We start from the raw sequence: 19,513 nt of genomic DNA, 5'->3' as shown, positions 1-19,513 counted from the left end.
ATAGTTAAAACAAACATTTCCCAAGCATGCCTTTCCCTTTTTCACTTTCTCTTGTCACGTTCACAGAGAGAGCTCATTTCAGGGTAATCAATGCAGCATTGGAAACACATTGCTATGGTCCAAAACCCAGAGTTCTGAGCTTTAACATGGGTGTCAGTGTATCCAACCCTCTGACAATAAGTATAGTGTTTCTATTAATGCTTGCAAAAATGCATCTTACTTCTCTGCAGTGTTGGGACTATTCATATCCTGCAAACTGGGTTGTTCTTATTAAAGAACATCTTTCCCTGGAACAAATAATGTACTAGCTGATGGAGGGTAAGACAAAATATTGCCTTTCATTTCCATACTAGTTTATGGATATTTAGAACTGTATTTTCCTAACCCTACATTGGGTGAATGACTTCTCACTTTAAAGATTAATTCCCCCCTATTTTTCTGTGTGTTTACCAGTGGTAGATGGCAAGCAATAAACATGTACCAAGATGATAGATTAGATGGAACACAAACAATATTTTTAACAAGAGCCCGTGTGATCTTAATGGTTTCTTCTGGACTTTAAAGCTATGAAAATGGGGCTTTTCCAGCAGAGGGCAATAATGTGCCATCAAGAAATGGAACCATGATGTGAAAGACAGTAAGAGCTAGTGGAATTGTGCAATGCAGTCTGTTTATTCAGAGCTAGGCTTCCCCTCAAGCCTCCAGGTCTAATAGCTAGAAAAAAAAAATTACTACATTAGGCAGTTCAGAGACAAAATCAAGAGTCTGGCTAATATAGCCTGTAATAGGGTCCTCAGCCCTGGAGTGCCTTCTGGCAGTCCAAATGCAGTGCCACCATTGTAGCTCTGCCTCAGTTTCCAGGAATGTGAGTTTTAATAAATCCACTGAAGCCTGTATATTGAACTGCACTCCTTCAGGGCACTAGATTATTCAACTCCAAAGGCAGAACATTGCAGAAATAGGCCTCTCCCCAGTATCTATATCTGGAGCGAGGAGGGGCTGAGTCAACTTTAGTCCATCAACACCAGTGTCCCTTACCTGTAAGGCCTTCATGACCCAGAATCCTCTGCTGGAGTCAGGGATCTCTTGGCACTAACTGGGGAAGGAGTTCTCCTCTTGAGCCAAGGTCTCCAGCCCGCACAGAGGCCAAACCACAAAGACTGTTCCTCAGGACAGCATATGATTCCTCTGATCTAGGGCTTCTGTTTATTCCGTTGGAAAGGATCATATCACATGCAATGTATTTAACCAACACTGTGTCTTTTAAACCAGGAAAAAGGAAAGATTTACTTTTGAAATGTCTGAAAATCTTATTTTAACAGGATTTGATTTACGCAGACTAGATGGTCACAATGGTCCCGTCTGGCCTTGGAATCTATGAACCGATAGTCTCAACATGAGCCCAAAAAGACTTCTCACCAGTAATTCACGCCACGTTTTATAGTGAGCCCAGTGCATGCTGGAACAGACTTTGGAAATTTCCTCAGGACCATTTGACTACCTAGGCAGGGCAAAGATGATCAGTTTAATTATTAGTATTGCCACAGAAGAGGATTATAATACCTATCCTGGACCTGTTCTTCACCGGTAATAAAGATGAGGTACTACCAGAAGTTGAGGTGTCAGAAGAAGTGCTGGGGCAAATTGATAATTTAAAAAGCAATAAGTCATCAGGCCCAGAGGACCTGCATCTAACAGTTCTGACGGACCTAGAGCAGTGTTTCTCAATTGGTGTTCCGCGAAATCCTGGGGTTCCGCAGGAACACTGTTAGGGTTCCGCGAGCAGCTGTTCTCCGATGCCGCTGAAAAAGAGAAGATGTCCCGGATTTTTTGGCGGAGGGTATCGAGTGTAAGTGTAATTTAATTTATGTTTCATTGAGAAATGCTGACCTAGTTGTTTGTATATAATTTGCTTATTTCGACATTTTTTTTGGCCCCATATGTAAAAATACTGTTAAGAGTTTGGGGGGTTCTGCAATTATTTATCGAGTTCAAAAGGGTTCCGTGGCCAAATTTAATTGAGAAACACTGACCTAGAGTATGAAGTGACTGCGCTGTTAGTAGAAACATGCAATATTGCACTAAAAACAGCTATTATGCTGGAGGATTGCAGGGTAGCAAATGTAGTATTTAAATTTTGAAAGATTTTAGGGTGATCCAGGGAATTACAGGCCACTCAGCTATACATCAGTACATGGTAAACTGGTTACAACAATAGTTTAAAATAGAATAATAAAACACCTGGAAAATCATGATCTGATAAGGCCTAATCGGTATGGTGTCTACAAGGAAAATTTACACCTTGCTAATCTGTTAGAATTCTTGGAACATATTGATAAAGTAGTCAACTTTCAAAAGGTCTTTGACAAAGTACTTTACCAGAGACTATTCCAGAAGCTAAGTAGTCTTGGGTTGAGAGGCAAAGTATTGTCATGGACCAAAAACTGGCTAAAAGCCAGGAAATAAAGAGAAGGGTTCAATGGTCTATTAATCATGGCAAAAGGTTAATAGCGCAAGTCTCAAGCTTCTGTACTAGGTCCTGTGTTGTTTCGTGTATTTATTTATGATCTAGAAAGGGGGTGAGCAGTGAGGTAACACAATCTGCAAATGACACAAAGTTTTTAGACAGACAGTGTGGGTAAGGTAATATCTTTTATTGGACCAATTTCTGTTGGTGAGAGAGACAGAGTTGGTCCAATAAAAAATATTACTTGACCCACTTTGTCTCTACTATCCTGGGACCAACTACACTGCATACAAAGTTTTAGGTTAATCAAATCCAGAGAAGAGTCTGGGGAACTTAAGAGACACCTAACCGAAGTAGGCACATGATGGCAAATGAAGTTCAGTGTTCAGACACCTTACAAGGTTCTAAATGAACTGTGTCCACTCAGGACGTGGACCTAGGTATCATTGTGGACAGCTCAGTGAAGACTTTTGCTCAATATACAGCTATGGTCAAAAAAGCAAACCAGACATTAGGTTCATAAGGAATGAGGTACAAGATAACAGAGGAAAATATTATAATGTTCTTCTGTACATAAATGTTATAGCATCATCTGGAATACTGTGTGCAATACTGGTAAATTTATATTGTTGACTTAGAAGAGGTTCAGAGAAGGATGACAATATTTAGGGGCTTGGAAAAACTCTCAGAGATGTTCAAAGGATTTAGATTTTTAAGTTAGAAAGGAGGTGAATAAGATGCATCGTTGACGTATACAAATTCTTCTGCTTTTTCTTCCTGCGTCCTTGTCACAAACTAGATGTTTTTCCAGAATGGAGCACAAACTACGGCTCTTTCCATTGCTGAAGCAAGATCTTTCTTCATACAAGTCTCCCCAAAGAGTATGCAAACAATATACATTAATGAATGCTGGAGATAAAATTGATTGGAAACTTCTCTCCTCCCTGTCTCATAACTCAAAGAATAAAGAGACATTCAATTCATTTCAAGTTGGTAAATTCAAAACCTTTAAAAGAAAGGTCTTTTTCACTCAATGCATAATTAAATTGTGGAACTTGTTACTACAGCATGTTGTTGAGGCCAAGAACTTAGCAAAATTCAAAGAAGAATTTGATATTTATATGGATAACAATACTATCCAATTATGAAAAGTAATGCTTGTCATAGTTCAGGGCAACTGCACCTGTATTCCCCCTCTGTGGTCCAGCAAGGGCACCCACTCTACACTCCAGTTTCCTCAGTCATCACCGCTCTTCTGAGGAGCCACGTGTAACTCTCTCCCTTCTGACTGGGATATTTCCAGGCTGCACAGTTCCCTGACTTTACTGTGATGTCCCCAGCAAATGCCAGTCTGTCTAAGCAGGCCTGCTTCACTTCTCTACTCAGAGATGATAGACAGTGTAACTGCCACAGTTAAGTTACCATCAGTTGTTTCTCAGCAATCACATTTATTCTTCAGGTAAAAGCATTACAGAGAAAACATATTAAAACAGAAACTCCATGCATGCTAATATACTTACCAGAGATCACCCCCTTACTCCAGCAAAGGCTGTGATTGGTCCGTCAAACCCCACACAGGGTTTTTCCTGTGGTCACAAGTTCATCACAGCTTCCGCTCACAAACACCCAAGTCTTATGGAGTCTCAGTGGACCAAAGACCTTCCAACTCTTCCCTAAGGCTTGCCTCCCCTCCCCCACTTGGACCAGAGGTCCTGTCCATTTGCTGGATCAGAAAGAAGGCCCTGAATCAGTTTTAACTCAGGCTACTTAACCAAAAATCCTTTGTTTGTGTAATGGTCCCACTGTTCTTAGTTCCTGCAGGGCTATGGTCCCCTTCCCCAGGGAAATACGTAAAATCCATCACTAGTGCCTAAACATTTGCATTTTTATTACAGTGAACTACTAACGTACTTACACTTAATTCAATAAGGCTTGGCCAGGATATTGTCATGTCTAACACAATGGTAACAAAAATTTTGCAAGCAATATGAAACCTCATGCTCCAAGGTTCAAACCAATCTCTATGAGAAATAAGTGTCAGACCTTCATGGTGGGCAGATTATTCCACGTCTCCCTATCGTGGGATTTCTAGCACTTTCATCTGAAGCATCTGGTGCTGGCCACTGTCACAGGCAGGACACTGGACTAGAGAGCTTTTTAATCTGCCAGATAACGACATAACATGAGCCAATGGCTGGAAGCTAACGTTATTAAAATTCAGACATGGAGTAAAGTGCACATTTTTTAACAGAGAGGATAGTTAACCATTGGAACAATTTACTGAGGACTGTGGTAGATTCTCTATCACTTGATCTCTTTAAATTAAGACTGGATATCTTTTTAAAAGATACACTATTGCTCAACCACAAGATATGGCAGGATGCAGGCCTCGTTGGATACAGTTCTCTGGTCTGTGCTATACAGGAGGTCAGCCTAGATGCTCATAATGGTCTTGGGCCTTGGGCAGATTTTGTAACCAACGTAACAGAAGTATTTGCACTGAAGAGCGTTTAAGCAGCTGGGGAAGCAGCTCAAGAAGATAATCCTTACAGGGATAAGGAAGGAAGAAGGTCTGCAATGCATCAGGTAGGTGTCAGGGAAGAGAGCTGGGCCTGCACATTTCCTCATCCAGAGCCCAGTACATCATTCCAGAAAGCCAATGGGTGAGAGGAAGAGTGACAGAGCAGCTGCTGTCCCCATGTGAACTCTGGTATGCTTTGATAGGCAGCCGGTCTCTCTCTGCTTTGGCTTCCTATCATTCATTTGGGAGCACTGAAGCAGTATAAAGGCATTAAACCTGTGTGACACCGCCTCCAGAGTCCTGATGGGGAGTCCAGGGCCTAAGCTGTGTATGCCCCACCTTGTGTCCCTCATGGGAAGTCTGCTATAGGAATTATCCCTGTGTGACCATCTCCCCTGACTGCCCTGATGAGGAGTCTAGCAGGAACAGCCAAAGTCAGGGCCCTAGAATTTATCCTTCTGCCGCCTTGAGACTGGGGACCTTGGGAATTTTCCCAGTTAATACCATTATCCTGAGTATGAGCACCAAGGAGAAAACAATACAAATGCTGGGGGCTGGTATTGAGCCTTGACCCTGACTGGCCTAGTGTTAATAAGGTCTTCATTCACCCTCTTTGCCAGCAGTAGGCGATCATTTGTTAGCTGCTGCTAGTACAGGAATTTGCATCTCATCAGATAGCATGGTTTGCACTTTCAAAATTGATAGTTGAGATCTCTGTATTTGATTAGTGCTTATCTCTTCAGAAATGCTGTAGAAACTGTGGCAGGAACAGATCTTTAGATTAGATTTAATTACTAAAGATTAGAATGACTATTTTTAGCATCTGGTGATTTTATTGCCTGGAAAAGGGTAGGTGGGGTTGCGTGGGTGGGAAATGAGCAATGTGGAGCCCTAGAGTTAGAACAGCATAGGGTACTGCAGGGCAAGGCAGAGGTACACTGCCAAAGCTGAAAGTTTGAGCAAAGTTGGAATAATTAGGGGTGAAGGAGAGGGCTTCCACAGGCCAGGATTATTAAGGGCATGGGCAGAACTGTAGACACACCTTGGAACATGAGTAGCTGGGGCAATGGGGGGTTGGAACTGAGGCTCATTGGCAGAGCTACATAAGGGGACCTTGCCCAGCATTTGCCAGTTCCTCTGACTGTAACCAGTACTCTCTGTCTTCCGCTTTATGCTCATCAGTTCCACCAAAACTTAAACCATTTCTGTTTCCAGAATTACTGTCACCCTGTGTCTTTACTAAATCAAGAAACAATTAATACTTTCGTTAGCCAGTTGCATCACCTGAATGGGCCGTGCCCTCATCCACCAGCCAATAGCAACAACGGGGAAAAAGAAATAGTAGTTATTGCAGGCTGGGCTTCTGCTGCTTTGAGGTGGAGTTTGCAGAACAATGATCCGTGTGCTCTGCAGCTCCAACTCTGTGTTCCAGTCACGCACTAACCTTTGACACTTAAAACACATTGTGCTTTGAATTAATAGATAGAAGCCATGTTGTAAAGAGAATCAAATCTCTAACTCAGAGGATTTAGTCTGGGCTGAACCCCTATGTCAGGAACAGGTTTTTATTTCTTTTAAAATTAGTTTGCATTTGTGTCACATTACTTATATTGCAGACAAATGGACAAAGTCTAATCTTCTAATCACCCTCTCCTGACATGAATATACAGATGACTAAACAGCACATTATCTGGTATAGATACCAAGGCAGCTTTTCTTGCTGCTGCACAGTACTGGAGAGATTAATATTTCATAGTAGCACCTGTTAACATTCAGCTTGATCCTGTTGCCAAAATAGCTTGAACTGAAATGACATAGTTCATAGAGACTTTGGGGATTACACTGGGCTGAGATGAAGGACAAAAATATATGGAAAATGTTGGTAAAAGCTGCTGGGATTTTTCTCCAGGTCTGTGGAATTTGTGTGTGCGCGCGCGCACGCGCGTGTGCATGCATGCCTGTCAGAGTGAGTGAGAGAGAGGGAGAGAATATTTTCCATCTTGTTTCCTGGAATCTTAGAATTTGGCACTGGGTATCACTGCCAATCACAAGAAGAATTATTCACACATAGTGATTAGGTTTCTAAAGAAATAGATCTTCTATACGGAGTGTCCCACTGGCTGCCCTAGGAGTTTAGCACTTTGTGGCAGACAACATTTTAAATGTCACTTTCAGACTAATTTTTAAAAGAACAACAGCAGTTTTCCATTTAGGGTCAGTCTCTTGTTTCCCCTCAGATCCGTGAGCCAGGCCCTTGTGCAAACGCATTACTGGCCAGTCCTTGTTCCTGGCATTTTTCCTTTTCAGAGGAACTTTTTGTGTGTGTGTGCGCCTTTACTCTGAGTTCCATTACTCTCATCCCAGTGTCTATCACTGCTGATAGCATTACCAACCTGTCTGCCACTCAATCCTGACTCCCCCTTCACTCCACAGAACCAGATGGTGTAGAAACTCTGCTGCTGTCTCCTCCAGAACTATAGCAGGGCAGTCTGCCCCTTCAAGGGCCTGAGTCCAGGAGAAGCCCAGCAGGTAGGTGTTGGGAATCAGCCAATCCAACTAAGCAACAGCTAATGATTGGCTCTGATTCCCAGCTGGAGAATATAAGGAAGGACCCAGCTGTGCAAGTGGGGAAGTAAGAGAGACAACCAAACACTTTCCTGAATAGTGATGGTTGCAATAGGGTAAGTTGGGCCTGTGGTCCCCCTGAAGCTAAGGGAGGGACTTGAGACACTGTCGGTAGGACACCCTGCAGTATCAGGCCAGGTCACAACAATTGGTTTTGTTTCTTGTCAATATTTTTTGCCTTTGTGTGGCAGAGGAATAAAAGCCTGTGCTGAAGGCTAAACCAGAGTTGGGTGTAGCTGACTGATTTATCCCCAATATGGTGGACAAGCCACCAGATTACATCTGGTAGAGAACGCGGGCAGAGTCTGCCACTGCCCAGGAAAAGCATGGTTCCTGAAGACCTGTTGAAACAGATGGGAGAACAACAGCAACAGCAGTTACAGCAGCAACTCTCATTACAACCGTTCCAACAAAAGCAGTAGGAGGTGGAACAGCAGCAGTTTATGCTTTGCCTATTAACCTCAGAGAATTGGATCCCTCAGGTAGGTAGGGACTGCCATTCACTATGGAGAAGTCCTTTCCAAAATGGGGCCAGAAAATGATCTGTGAGGCCTTCCTAGAGACTTTAGAGCCAGTGGCCAGGGTAGACCTGTGGCCCTGGATGGATCACACCCTATCTGCCAGGAGAGGTCCAGGTGGAGTCTCATGCCCTGGGGTAGAGGTGGCAAAGGACTATAGGGCACTCAAAGCCATTATACTAGACCACCTAGGACTTAGCAAAGAGGGCTATCATTGGTTATTCCAACATGAACCATTCACTCTAGACTCCTGGACAAGAGTTGTTGCCCCCGTGACTCTGGGATTTTTGTTCTCACTGGCTGAAACCAGAGACGTGTTCTCCAGTGAAAGTTGTGGAATTGATGTCAGAACAATTTTGCTGAATTCTGCCAGTGGGATCCAAGGACTGGGTCTGCTGCCATCAGGTGACTCACGTGGAGGAGGCTGTACACCTCACAGAGAGCTGAATTAGAGCGTGAACCTCCAGGAAAACTGGGGAATTCAAATATCCAGGGCTCAGCTCCAATAGGGAAAGGGGTCCAGGCCCCAAAAAAACTCTTGGGAAGGGCTGTATTGGGCCATTCATGGTACCCCCCAGGGGGGTGGAACCTGGACCTGGCAGTGACCAGCTGAAAGAGTCCCAGCTGAGAAGAAAAGGGGTTCCCTAATTTATTTTATTTGTGGGCAGGAAGGCAACAGATACAAAGATTGCCCCACTATGCAATGCAACTAACTGTTCCTCAGAAACCTTGGCCTGATGGCCTACATCGTCCCAGTTACAGTAGCTGGGGACTGAGGTGCTGGGCCTGGGTGACTCAGGTTCAGGGCAGACATTCATACAAAAGCAATCGATAGCCCGCAACTTTCTAAAATGGGCCAAATGGACATATGTACATGTACTCTTGGTGACATTCAGCCCTACTCTTTGGCTAAAGTCCGATTAACAGTGGGAGGGAGTGGTCGAGAGTTCAAAACATCAGTGGCTGTGGCCTGACACCTGCTCTACCCAGTGGTATTGGGCCAGGATTGGGGAGCTGTAAACAGCCTTCTGAGGGCGGCTGGCAGGGTGAGGTCAGCACTCAAACTAGAGACCCCCGGAGAAGTTAAGCTGAAAGAAGTTTTCCCCTCTTTTGACCCCACGCTGTTTGGTCCCAAAGCAAAGTCATGTCAGGAATAGCATCAGGTCTGAAGGGAGGCACGTTAGGACCAAAAAGTCCCTGGAAAGAGATGGGGGGTGGGGGAGTATCGGGGGGCAGTGTAGTTTGTAGCTTCCTGAGGAATGGCCATATGACCAACTTCTCCCTTGGGGCAACCTGCTGGTCTTAGATGAGGGACCCAACTTCATCCCAATTCAGAGGGTGGATCAGTCTTCAACCCACTATCTGGTTGGTTAGCTGGAAGGATTGCTGGTTAATCCTGCTCAAAACACCCACTACTCCATTTTGAGCTGAAAGGGGATCTCTTAGGGAGGGTGGGTCAGGATAAACAAACCGGAGCCTGCCAAACCCAACTCTTGGACCCTGTGACAGGGGGCTGGGAGAGACCAGGCAAATTCAGCCCCCTGCCACTGGTCTCCTGAATCGCTTTTGCGGTGTGAGGGAGACCCTGGCACATATCAATCTGGAGTGCACCAGGTTGCAGCTCCTATTCCAGCTCCTCCAGAACCTCCTCCTGTGGTTCTGGCTGCACTTCTCCCCACACCTCCTAATCTACGCACACCCCATCTGTGGCCCCACAAAGTCATGGGACCTCCTTGTCAACTTCCTCCTCACCTTGGCCAAGGCGGCCATCTACAACACCAGGGAGAGGAAGCTGGCCAAGGAGGTGCTCTGCTATTGCGGGACCTCCTTCCATTCCTCTGTCCGATCATATCTCCGAGCAGAGTTCCTCTGGGCCCCGTCTGCTGGCTCCTTGGCTACCTTTGAGGAGCAGTGGGCACTGTCTGGGGTCCTCTGCTTGGTGTCCCCCTCAGGTTCCCTTTAGCCCTTTGACCTTCACACCCATCCCTGTTTTCTCATTCATTGTCCCCCCTAATTAGCTGAGTCCCAGTTCAGTAGTTATTCCCCTTAGGCTTAGGGGGAGGGGCTTTTAGCTGTGAGCGGGTGGTACTCAGATAGTACTGGTGTCCGAATTGGAGAGAATTGGAAAAGGCTGAGTAAACCCTGCACAGAGTGGGGTGATGAGGAGCCAGGCACTCTAAAGGCTCCCAGGAAGGAACTGCAGGGGGAGGGACAAACAGCCAGCAAAGGGAGACGTTACAACAGGGGGGTGCACGTCCCTTAGCCCATGGCTGGAGCAGGGAGGCCCTGGGCCTGTCAGGCCGGACTCTATCAGAACAGAGAGTGGGGGGATGTCAGTTGTCAATAAAGAGCACAAAGCTGGGTCCTGGAAGATGCACAGTGGTTCTATGCCTTCTGCCCCCACCCTGCACGAATGGAGCCTTGTAGCAGAGCAGTCTGCCCTTTCAGGGCCTGCGCAGCCAGGGAGTAGCCAGCCCTGGCCCAAGGAGAAGCCAGCAGGCAGGTTTTGGGAGCCAGCTAAGCTGCAGCTACTGAATGGCTCTGATTCCCAGCCGAACAATGTAAGGAGGGATCCAGCTCGGGGGGGTGGGAGGGAACACTTTCTTGAACAGCAGCGGTGGAAGGCTGCAACAGGGAAAGTAAGTCTTGGGGTCCCCCTGAGGTGAGGAAGAGCCGTGACCCCTGAGCCACTGTGCATGCCCCTAGAGAGTGCGGAGGAACGATCAGCAGCGCTCAGGCCAGTCCCGTGTGGTGGGGCTTGGGGAGGGACTGCCATCTGCACCCCCGACTCACCTCAGCGGGCCACCCAGCCTGTCTGGGTTTGGAGGGGGTGCAACCAAAAATTGTAGCTCAAAGTAGGGGCCCCAGCTCAAAAAGCCCCCCTTTGCGTTACAATTTTGCAAATTGTAACAATTTTGCGTTACAATTGTGGTTGGGGGCAGTGCAGCACTGCTGTGCCTCAGGGGAAGTCTGGGACCACTGCATCTCAGCAAGCACAGCATCTCCCGAAGCTCCCTGGGGCACAAAGGGAGCCTGTGCCTGCTGCTACATCCCTCAGGAGGGTGCAGGAGGAGTTCTGCTGCTGCCACCAACTTCATGGCTGGTGTGGGGAAAGGCATGGTCCCACTTTTCTCGGGGAGCCTAGCATCTTGCTAGCCTGGCACAGACCCAGCTCACCTGGTCCCAGAAACTACTTGTGCTCAGCCCCGGCACTGAGTGGCGCAGCAAGGGAAGGGGGTTCCTTGTGCCCTCTTCCTTTGCGCCCACTGTGCAGGGACTGGACATAATTTGCTTTTAAGAAAGGATCTCCGGATCTGGCCCAAAGTTAACAAGAGCCTGTGACTGCACAAGGGTTTCAGATGGGCATCTGGACACGTCAGAGCTGGTGAATTGTATATGCAGCAGCTCTCAGTTAGGGGCTGTCATTCCCATCATTCTCATGCTTGTCCAGCCTATCCTTCTCGGTGAGCTGTAGCAGGTCAGCAGGAATGGGGCCACCCGTGCTGTCACTGCCACACAAGGTACAATAGTCATTACTGCAGAAGGACAAACTTTCCAGCTCCAGAGACTCCTGTGGCATAAAGAAGTCACCCACACCTTCCCGTAAATATGGGGAGTGGTTCCTGCTCACGTCTGGGCTGCCAACGGTGGTTTCACTTGTTTCAGAGACGTCCAGGGCACCTGCTTCATCACAGTGGTGTTGTAGACACAATGATGGTAGCCTGGCTTCCACCTTCCCACTGCTCCAGGGGTGCTGCTGGTCTGGCTTGGAGACAGAGCTGCAAATCTCCTTCAGAAGAATCATTTTGGTCTTTGCCAGTGACTTGCAGGAGAGCTGGGAAATGGCTTCATGAGCACTGAGATCAGGAACTCCATCCATAGTCACTTTGTTTGGGTTGTTAGCCTCATCTCTGCTGAGCTGGTCACATGTCTCATTGGGTCCAACCCAGTCCTAAAGCAAGAGGTGATAAATACTGCTTAGTGGGGAGAGGTAGAATTTGCAAAGGAATTCTTAAACCATTGTTTTCCATACAGCTTTGGCAATGCAGGCCATGGGCTGGATTCAGTTCTACATCAGTGCAATGCCTCTGAGTAAACCACAAGCCGTGGAGAGAAGCATCAGGCCCCTGCTTGCGCTGATGGAAGGTTTTATGCACCAACCTTCAAACTTTCACTGCTGAGCCCTACCGTGAGCAGCCTCTGCTGCCAGGGCTCCCAGGGGGACAGGGAGCAGCATCCAGCAGGTATGTAGCAAGGCAAGTAGGGAGGGATAAGGAAAAAGGCAACTGCACTAGTGAGCCAACAAGGCCCCCAGGCTTTGAATTTGCACTTTCCAAGCGCTGGGCCCTATTGTAACTTTCTGCTGTAACTGTCAGATTAAGTGCTAATTTACCCAGAGGGCCTCAAAGCAACAAGATCCACCCAAAAACCAGCCCCCCGCATGGGCAGGAATTGAGAGAAGAAAGGAAGGAGACAACGCTGTCTCTGGCTCATGGGAACTGCTTTCAGGTAAAAGGAAAAGGATTGCTGTATTTTTAACCTGATAAGGAGCAGTAACAGCCCCTTCCTGTTGATGCCCTCTCAGTGCATGGGGTAAGAGCAGCTGGATTTTAGGACAGTGTAGATGGGCTGTCCCTGGATAGCCTGGTCTGACTGATTCTCCTGCAGTTATCTGACTAGGCAAGCAAGAGGTTGAGAGCAGCACTTCTGGGTGTGATCTGGAAAGGTCCAGTGGGGATTGGGCAGGTGCAGAAGGCGGCGGTGTAAAGGAAGAGAGGTAGTAATTGAAGATGCCCAGGATGGGAGGCTTTTGTTCGTAGGGGGAGATGAGTTTGGTGAATAGCTTTGATGGAGCAAGAGGAACATGGAAGCAGGTGTTGAATGGAGAATGATGAACTTCCAGGCAGACTAAAGCAGTGTTGGAAGGGGCCTGGTCTGGCCACTTAGTGAAAGCAGTGATGAGCACCCACACATCACTTCCCATATTGAGGGGAAGGATCATGCAGAAGAAAGACAATTTGCTATTACCTTAAAATTTCCATTGTGCAAGGTGTAGAGGGGCTGGAAGAAAGCAGCTGGGGTGGGAACTTTCAGGCAGAAGATGTTCTTTGCTCTGTGGAGCAAGAATGACACATATCAAATCCAGAGAAATGTTCCCCCTTCTATTGCAACACTGCAGCACATAGAGAAAGATAAACCCAAAAACTTAACTTTCTTCTGGAAAGATTCCAGGAAAGGTCCATTTCATATGGATCCTACCATCTGCTTGTGCATGGCTACTCAGCTGTATGTGCATATAATATAAACAGTGCAGGCTAGCTGGAGACAACTGTAGTCCAGATGGATAAATGTGTTTGCAAGTTCTCAGTGCAGACTCCTTCATAGGTTGCTGAGTCTTAATACATGTTGCAGTGTAACTGAACTGTTCCCCTTTGTATGAATTCAGCTAGAAGGCATTTTATAGCAACTGTTTGATCTAAATCACCACAGAACCTTTCCAGGAATGAAGCATTTTACAGAAGTACTAGCATCATTACATTTAGAAAGCACAATCCTGCACTATTCCTTTTGTCATCTGACAAGACTTTCGTAAGCGACCAGGGTGTAGGCTGTCTTTCTAGCAGCCACAGCTGGTCTGAGGTCTTCTCACCAGAGATGGGAGTTGCCAGGCCAGAGTTGGAGGAATTGCAAGGCCAGGTCCCATAAACAAGAGTCAGGGTCAAAATCAGGCTGGAGTAGGAGACTGGAAGATGAGGCAAAGGCTGGCATGGCAGCGAGCCAAAGTCTGTGTGACTGCCCAGACAATTTCCTCAGGTAACACCTGGGGTTAAGTAGGGGCACTTGGCCAATCAGAGGGCTGCAGGGTACTGTCATTCTGAGTGGTATTTCCTGTGGCACCTCCTCTCTACAGTACTCCCTGTCTGCGCCTCTGCATGGCCTCCTGGTGGCACTGTGGGAATATCAGATGCCCCAGGCTCTATTCCCTGGATCCTTACATCTTTCCCCATAGCTACTAACACAGGCCAGATTCTGTCCCTTATTCCAGCATCTTCACACCACGTGGGAAATTGCCCATAGAATCCCCTTGTCATAGGGTAGAGCCTCTGCTGCTGCATAGAGTGAAGTCCATTTCAGAGCTCCCATGAGTTAGGGCATGAAAGCAGCAGGTTTCAGACAATTTTTTTCTTCTACCCCCTGATCCTTTGCTCTGCCCAGAACTTATGAACCACAGAATATGGTTAGTAAGCTTAGTCACGTGGGCATTTCAAAGACTGGCTGTTGTAGTGCACATTGGCAGGTCTCCAGGGAAGATCTAAATGTTGATGACAGATTAGAATCATAGAAGATTAGGATTGGAAGGGATCTCAGGAGGTCATCTAGTCCAACCCCCTGCTCAAAGCAGATTGATAATCAATATCTAATGCTCCACACCAGTCACTCTTATTTTACATCTATGCAATTTTGTACAAAGTTTAAAACAATTCTTTTAACTATAAGAGACTCTTTGTAGTCTGAGCAGTGGTCTTTGGTTGAGTTCAGGTTCCCTGCAGTGCACCCTGCACCCTCCTGTTCCTTGGATATTGGTTCACTAATTATTACAAGCAATGGAGACAGCATGTCCAAGGGTGTTTGCAGAGCACATTCCTCTGAGCCCCTGACATTAAAAGATCTGACTGGTGCAAAGGCCAAAACACAGGCCTGGTGTGTGGTCACATGATTTACACTCATTAAACTTTAAAACTAGAAACTACATTAAACTAGAAAAGGCAGCTGTGGCTTGTGCAAAGGAGTATAATGTACCTTGAGGGAAGCCTGAAGTTCAAAATTATGTAGAATATGAGACCAAGACACAGGGGAATGAACAAAATCCGTGTCATGCTTGTGTCAAAGGACTTTTCAGGCACCTGTAAAAAACCTAAAAAAAGAATTATTCCGTTAACAGATGAGCATGACAAGAGCAGAATTCAATCCAGATTCTTAAACAAACAATTGAAATGAAACAAGCTACTACAACCTTGGAAGAAAGTGACCTGACTATAAAAGGCTTGAAGATGATGTTCTTGATCCATGAACCTGCTGCTGATGGCTCCTCTATTTCCCAGAGTCTCTCTCTTGCTCTCTTTCTTTTATAAAGTGAATTTAGGGCTCATACAAAACAAAATGGGACAAAACATTTTTTGCACCTGTGGTGGTTGCTCTTTGAAATTCTGTTGTCTGGCTCCACTCACTCCAGTGACTCTTATAACTTTCCTCTGCTTGGGAAGTTTTGCAGCGAACTCTCGCAGTATAAGTGATGCCTGCTTCAAACTCTATGGCCTCGATTTGTACCTCCGTCACTGAGTTGAACAGCTTTTTGTGCTGCGCCTGCTGAAAATTATTAAGAAAAAACACTATTAGCAATGCACACTGAAAGGCTGGTACTCTCAACAATTTGACCTCTCCCCAGCCCAGACCCTGCATTCTTAGATGCACATTTGAGATGAGTGAGTCCTCCCCCTCTGAACCCTGCATTCAGGAGTCCTCTTGTCTGCAGAGCCCTGTGTGAATACAAAAATGTGGATCCTCATCCGCAAGAATCAACTTCTATCTGGCCTGTGATCTGCACTCCCTAATTCACATCTATCTGCAACTGCACTACGCCCGCAGGCCACCAATCAGCGGTTGCATGGCCAGCTGCTGCCGAACAGCTGATCAGGGGCCAGCCCTGTGGGGGCCCACAGATGATTGGCAGCCAGCCCCGGATGCAGATATCCGCGGATATAAAGTGGATGTCTGAGGATTTGCAGGGCTCTACCTATCTTCCTCCAGGATTGTGGGGTCAGACTGGGAGGACGCACAAACTTCAAATATCAGTGCCTTGTAAAGGGATGCATAAACCTCAGTCTGGGGTGCCAAAGAGGCCAGCCACTCCCACACCCAGGTGCTGGGGACACCTGGATCTCAGGTGAGAGAGGCAGGTGTGACACATGGCAATTTTCTGCAATATACTCGGAAAAAAACCTTACTGAATTAAGTTTAAGTATCTTTGGAGGCCATTGAATTAAATGCAAAGTTTATGTATTGCTGTGGGCTGGGATCGCATATAACCTTTCCGGAGGGAGCTATGATGTGAACCATGGGAAGTGTTGTGAACATCAGAGGACTGTACTGCACAGTGTGCCAGATTAGAATGGACTTTGGGGACAGACAGTGTAAGTGATTTGCCTGGGGAATCAGTAGGGGGAGGCGAATGCAAATTTCACACCTCTGGCTATGGAAACCCAGCCTTTTGAAGCTGCACCCTAAGCAGGGGTCACTGTCTGCTGATCACCTGTTCCTGGAGTCTCAGGATCAATGGCCCAATCTGTATAAGTGAAGGACAGACCCATTCATGGGGAGGCTAGTTCTGAGCTAAGACCATTGTGACCTTGTAACCATAGAAAATACCCTTGGTGAGGCTGGAAGGACAGGCTTCTTCCAGAGCCCTTATTGAGTGGGCGGTGATCTCTGATAAGCATTTTTGCATGCATGTAGCTTCTTCAATCATTTTTAATATGTTTTCTCTGTGATGCTTTTACCTGAAGAATAAATGTGCTTGCTTAGTAAGGGCTTTGTGGTAACTTATACCTGTGGGCAATCACTGCTGTTCATAGCCTCTGGAGAGAAAACAAAGTGCAGATGCTGGCTTGTTTAGGCACGCTGGGAATATCACAGTGCCAGCAGGGAACTGTGTGATTGGAAAACCCCGTCAGGAGGGAGAGAGACAGTGGTCTCTGCCCAAGAGAGGTGATGGCAGAGGAGTTGGCAGCCTAGAGTGGGTGCCCAGGTGGACCAGAGAGAGGAAATGCAGGTGCAGTTGCCCTGAACTGTGGCAGCAGGGATCTGTTCCTGGCCCGTCCATGCTGAGAGCAGGTATAGTTACCTTCCAGGATGTGTTGTGTTTCTTATACTCCAATTCGTACTGCAGAATCTCCTCTAGAGGCCATGACACACTCCATGAGAGCTGGCACTTACTGGCACTGATGTTGCTCTGCAGGTTGAAGGGGGGATCATACTTAACTGGAAACAGAAAGAGGAATTACTCCAAATATTCAGCTTTGGGAGACTAGCAGATCAAAGAGCACAGTCCTAGGCTGGTCACAGCTGTGGATATAAGGGTGATTCTATGGCTCCCCGGATCCTGGGGCCAGGAGGAAACCAAACAAACAAAGTGCAAGTTAAAGCAGCCACAGGGCTGCTATGCCAATGGGGGATCATGCTCCAGCCCTCCCTGCCATGAACCTGCATGGACACGCTCTGAGCTGGGTGCAGGGACTAGAGGTGCTCCTGCAAAACTGGCTTCTTCCCCATTGGGAAAATCCTCATTAGCTGCTTTGAGGGAGCTTTCAGGCCCCTCTCTGACACCTGCATTGCAAAGTGACCTTGGGGGTGCAGGGGCTGAGAATCAGGTCCATTGTCCACATTTCCCCAGACCCCCAGTCCTTCCTCTGTCACAGCAAACAGTGCTTCTGTCTTGCTGTGGTCCTGACATTGGGTCTGCCAGCAGGGGAAGCCCCCAGTCTGCAGACTGCTGTGATGGTCTAATCACAAGTATTTGGGAAAAGTAGGTGTTGCCCAAGGTAGATAACAAAGCAAGGGAGGGTGGTAGCAGAATGACCCCTGAGGATGGGCTGGGCTGCTGCAGAACCAGCCCCGTGGGAGGTGGAAGAACAAGAGACCCAGAGAGAGTACTGGGGGGGCATGATAGGACTGCCCTCCACATTTAACAGGCACAGGCCATGTTGCCCAAGGATGTGCTCTGGCTGCATCCCATCAGTTCTACTTGCTACCGCTGAAGTCTCACTCCTCAAAGAACTTCCTGGGGCCAACCAGTCTCATTCCCAAGGGACCAGGCAAGCCCCAGCCCCACAGCTGTCAGGGGTGGTACTCACTGTTCAGTCTGGGCTCATATTCCAGGAAAGCAATGTATGTGTGAGCCTTCCCAAAGAAACTACCCTGTAGAGAGACTCTGTAACTGTCCATCTCTGAGAACATCTTCGCCATGTTAACTGTGCAGTGATGCAGGGTCTGTAACTCATCTCTGGCAGTCAGTGTACAGGTGGAGTCCGTGTTCTCCAGGTGGAGGCTAGAATAACCAAGGTGCCGAAAGTTTCTCTTATGCTGGAGAATAATGGGTTTAGTTGCTTTAAGAGTTCAACCTTAATTATTTGTGGGAGTGCTGATCACCACAAGGGGAGGCACTGGTAGTGCCTGTTGCCACTTGGGGGGAGTGGATATGGCCCAGCACATGTCACTTTGCACAGGGCCCATAGAACCTGGGGTCTTCCTGGTCTGTAAATGCAAAGGAATGCAGTCCTGGGGCCTGACCTGAAAGGGGACAGTAGGTAAAAGCCAAGCCAACAAGTGAGGAAGTGGAGAACACACAAGGATTTGGCTAGCAGGGAGAGTTTAGGGTCAGAATTCAGTACCAAGGAATCCAGAGAGCCCTGCCTGTCCTGTGAATTTGCCTGCCCTCCTGCCTGACCCAGGTCCCTAGCGTGGCAGACAGTGAGAATGCATTGATCTTACTGTGTGAAATACACGTGAAAGGGTCCATCCCCCACTCTCTCAACCGTCTCCCATGTACAGTCCATCCGGTAGATGTAGTTATTCAGGCAGCTCAAGTTGCCAGGAAATTCTGCTGAGGAGGGAGATAAGAGACTGTCAGAAATTAAATCCATTTGTCATTCAGTGCCAGCAGCCTCACTTTGGGCTCCAAACTCCCAACACATCAGCAGTGCTGTGCACTAGCCTTGCCTTTGCTTATTACTGGGACCCAGTCTGACCTCTCCCGCCGCCAGCACACTGTTTAGTTGGCCCTTCATTGTAGGAAATTAGACTGTAAACTCTTTGGGGCAGGGACCATGTGTGCAGTTTATCTGCTCTCTTAGCTGTCCTGAGTGTCTTTGTGGATGGGATATAATAATAAATACCTGATCTCTGGGCCCCATATTGCCCTCTGACTTGTCCAGTTCCTGGGGCGGGGGAGCATGTGTGGGTGTGTGAGAGAAACAGCATGATTGCCCCAATACGCTTCGCTCCTTACCTCTGCCTTCTCCTCTTCCAGAGAACACAATGGCAATACAGCAGAGCTGCAGGCACACATGCCAGATGTCCTTTCCCATTGTAAATGTGTCTGAAATACAAAATGTGTTAGGAGTAGAAAGGGCTTTGGGTGTCTCTATGGCAACATGCCAAGGCGTGTCAATCACCTTTCCATGTTGGAGCTGGCACTAGCCCCGCACCTGCCCTGCGTAGCCAGGATCTGCTCTCCTCCCTGCAGCTAACATGCTGTGGACAACGGAACTGAGGGCACAGGCAGCACTGCAGGCATTACAAAGCCTGCGACATCTTCTCCAGCTC

At 47.3% G+C, this 19,513-nt stretch overlaps 1 protein-coding gene across 1 annotated transcript; it reads right to left on the bottom strand.

Annotated features, from left to right (window-relative positions):
- Positions 1-10,317: 10,317 nt before the first annotated feature.
- On the bottom strand, positions 10,318-19,275 carry LOC137144046 (interleukin-9 receptor-like). The gene is given in 8 exon segments (XM_067534158.1): positions 10,318-12,083; positions 13,160-13,244; positions 14,933-15,047; positions 15,316-15,499; positions 17,034-17,170; positions 18,043-18,218; positions 18,671-18,791; positions 19,197-19,275. Coding segments are annotated over 8 exon segments (1,437 nt in total). The 3' UTR covers positions 10,318-11,543.
- Positions 19,276-19,513: the final 238 nt, after the last annotated feature.

This window comes from Emydura macquarii, unplaced genomic scaffold (assembly GCF_026122565.2).
Source record: "Emydura macquarii macquarii isolate MOO-44397 ecotype Brisbane River unplaced genomic scaffold, CSIRO-AGI_Emac_v2 contig_3390, whole genome shotgun sequence".
In the NCBI taxonomy this organism is placed as follows: domain Eukaryota; kingdom Metazoa; phylum Chordata; order Testudines; family Chelidae; genus Emydura; species Emydura macquarii.
The sequence above is the reverse complement of the archived record's forward strand: the minus strand, read 5'-3'. Positions and strand labels throughout refer to the sequence as shown.